Source organism: Brassica oleracea, chromosome C4 (assembly GCF_000695525.1).
Source record: "Brassica oleracea var. oleracea cultivar TO1000 chromosome C4, BOL, whole genome shotgun sequence".
In the NCBI taxonomy this organism is placed as follows: domain Eukaryota; kingdom Viridiplantae; phylum Streptophyta; class Magnoliopsida; order Brassicales; family Brassicaceae; genus Brassica; species Brassica oleracea.
The window spans coordinates 16,693,344-16,696,701 of NC_027751.1; the positions used below are offsets into that span (position 1 = coordinate 16,693,344).

Sequence of the window (3,358 nt, forward strand, 5' to 3'; positions counted from 1 at the left end):
AAATATCATCTCTTCAAGCTTTCAGTGACAAAAAGGCTTGCACCATGGAGAAATCTAAACACCAGGTCTCTATGCTTCCAACAACAAACACACAAAGAACATGTAATAAAATACTAGACCCAAAACTTGTTTATTGAAAATTATATTTATTACATAATTTTTGTTTTTAAACTATGTATGCAAGTTAAATTAAATGTAAATGACATTTATAATTATTTTTAAGTACATTAAGATATTAGGTTTTGAGGAGAATATTGACCAGTATTGTAAATTGTTTAATTCAAATATTAAAATAATATACGAGATAGATTTACTTCAAATGTCACTTTTGGGTTTTATGTTTATATTTTTATATATCTTCAGTTTCATAATATCAAATATATTCTAATCATTATTTATAATTATGTTAGATTCTAAATTTCTAATCCATGTTTTAACGAGTGATCATAATTAAAAATATGTTATATTTTTATTAAATAACTGAAATTAAAAACTGAAATAAATTATTTTATATTTTTCAACAAGTCATGTACTTAATAAATAATTTCGTGGTTGTTGAAATAAACCATAAAAATTGTAATCGTAAAAGCATTAAAGTAACTTCTAAGTAACTTGATCACCATATAATTATATAATATAAATATTTGTTATTTTAAAATTTTATTTTTATCAGGTAGAATTGTACTCATCTAAATTTCAAAATTATAAATTTCAAAAATTATTTTATAAACTAAAATTAATTTTATTATTAAATATGTTTTATTTAGTAATTAAATAAAATATATTTAAAACTAATTAATTTATGTTATTTTGTGTGTTTTTAATAACTTCAGTTAGTTAAAATTTTATATAATAAATAATATGTCAAATTATTAACTACATAATTTTCTGTAATAATATAATTATGCTTTTGAACTATAAATATATTACATAATTTTCATTATTTAATTATATAAATGAAAATAGAGCCAATAATAATATTTAATACTAATTACAAAATTATTTAATTGTATAAAAATAATTTTCTTTAAAAAACTTAAAATAAAAGATATTGAATAACTTTGTTGGGATGCAATCTTATACTAAATATATAAAAGCATATTTACATATTTGTGATAAAAATAATTACCAAAAACACTTACTAAAAATCTAGTAATGTTTAAAATTTCAGAGGCATAATACGTAATATACCAGGTGATGGTAATACAACCATTATTTTAAAATGTACTGTGTTTCCATAAGATAGATATGATAGAGCACCCTATGATAATCAAATATTATTCATGATCAACCAAAACAAAATGTTCAGTACTAAACTAATTTGAAGGAAACCATATATGTACAATATGTTTGGTAAATAAAACTAGTTCTTGCTGATATTACGGAAAGCAAGAGATCAAAGTCGATTTTATTGATATATATTAATCAAGTAGCAGAAATACAACATACTAATAAGAGCGTGAAACCTAGTTTTTGTTGTCTTCTTGCAGTAGAAGTATGTAGAATGAATAGTTTTCTCTCTTCCAGGTCTTGAGCTCGTGTGTATCCCTTCTGATATAGGAATATACATGCATACCCTTAGATATTTTTACAGTTTGGATTAGTTACGATTCGAAATCTTTTAGTTAGCATTTAGTTCGGATCTCGGGTGCAGTTTCGCCCAAGCTGGTAAGCTAGCTTTTGTGACGTAAAGATCTTTGTGGCCCGCTTGGTTTGAGCCCAATTCTATTATATTGATAGATTCATATGAACTACTCGATCTACTCAATCCTTCTTGTGAGAATATGATGATCAAGCCATAAATATTATTCTACTGAGACAAAACATCAAGAAGTATTCAAGAGAAATCAACAATAAGAAAAGTGCAAACTAAAATCTGTGAATCATAAAAGGATTGCATTATTTACAATGCCTTGGTAGGAGATAACACAATGCATATAGATAGATGAATTCATTGAGCAATGATCTACTCCTTAGAGATGGAAATTAATAACCAAACCAAACCAGCTAGCCTTTACTACGACTCATGACAAGGCTGGTTCAGATCAAACCCTAAAGATTTTTTCTTAGGGTCAGTTTGAGGATTGTTCGCATTCACCTCGATTTCCACCTTTATCTTCATGTCTACAGTCGAACCTTTAACATCCATTTCGTCATTACAATAACTAAAACTTCTTACCTCGGAGTTTGCTTTTCTCTTGCCCGACTTGAGCATCATTAGACAGCAGGCAGCGTCATGGACATCCCGAGTTACACCACTCATCATTATGGATCTACTCATCACATCATCACCATCATTCTCATCAGCATCATCATCCAAAAAGCTAAGATTGAGCTTTTCCGGTGGAGGAGGCCGTACCCCTTTCCAGCTCCGTTCAGGGTGTCTCCTCATATGTCCAAACAAAGAGTGCCTTGTTTGAAACTCTTTTCCACATAGACAACATCTTATCTTACCTTCAAAGTCAGCCCTAATCAGATCTATCTCTTTTTCTTTCTCTTTCTCCTTGTTCACCAAACCAATCTTTCTCTTCTTCTTCATTCTCATCTTCTTTGTCTTTCCTTTGTTGCTGTACTCGCTCGAGTGGATTCTCACATGGCCACCGTAAGCCTTCCCGGAGCTGAACTGTTTACTGCAGATCACACAAAAGTGTTTCACTTGCTGAGGCGGTGGTGACGGCGGCTGAAACCCTCCAGAGGAAGAATCTTCTTCATCATCTTCATCATATTCATGGAGAAAGTGAGAAGGGTTGTCGTCGTCTCTTGTTCTCTTCATGATTTTTTTTTGGCTTTGCTCTTCTCTTGAAATGAAAAAGTGAGATTTGTCTTAGTTAAATTTTGGCTTATGGAAACAATAAAATCTGAGCGAGATTTACGCAAGGGGTTTTTAATGACTAATGGTATTCTCTTTCTCTATTGTATGACTATGAGGAGAGTAGGGATTTGTAGAGATATCGATTCCTTAATTAATAGTTGGTTTAGTCTAATGCAAGGTCCGATTTAACAAAAAACTTCACCCGTTTTCATTTGCATTTATCTTTAAAAACCCCATATATGTTATAAATCATATTGTGGATGTCCATAACCGGTCCGGTTCATAACCGGCCCAATGCTAGAGAGAGACTCGGCCGTGAGGAGAGAGAGAAAGAATCAGCATCTTACCTTTTCTTTATTAGATTATGATTTGTACTCTTTCTATATTTGTATTTTTCCTTTAGTCTTTCTATTAATCTATGACGGTGTAATTCCCTATATATAAAGGACACACTTTATGTTTATGAAATAACATAAACAAGAATACACAAATTTTATACTCTAGTTTCACAACACGTTATCAGCACGACGCCTCTAAACCCTAAGC

At 30.3% G+C, this 3,358-nt stretch overlaps 1 protein-coding gene across 1 annotated transcript; it reads right to left on the reverse strand.

Annotated features, from left to right (window-relative positions):
- Positions 1–1,982: 1,982 nt before the first annotated feature.
- On the reverse strand, positions 1,983–2,872 carry LOC106341294. The gene has a single exon (XM_013780094.1). The coding sequence runs from the start codon at positions 2,771–2,773 to the stop codon at positions 2,018–2,020; it is 756 nt and encodes a 251-aa protein (XP_013635548.1). The 5' UTR covers positions 2,774–2,872; the 3' UTR covers positions 1,983–2,017.
- Between the last annotated feature and the right edge of the window lie 486 nt (positions 2,873–3,358).

Bases quoted from the DNA above. Each gene is read 5' to 3' on its own strand.
- LOC106341294 (XM_013780094.1), bottom strand. From the start codon at position 2,773: ATGAAGAGAACAAGAGACGACGACAACCCTTCTCACTTTCTCCATGAA.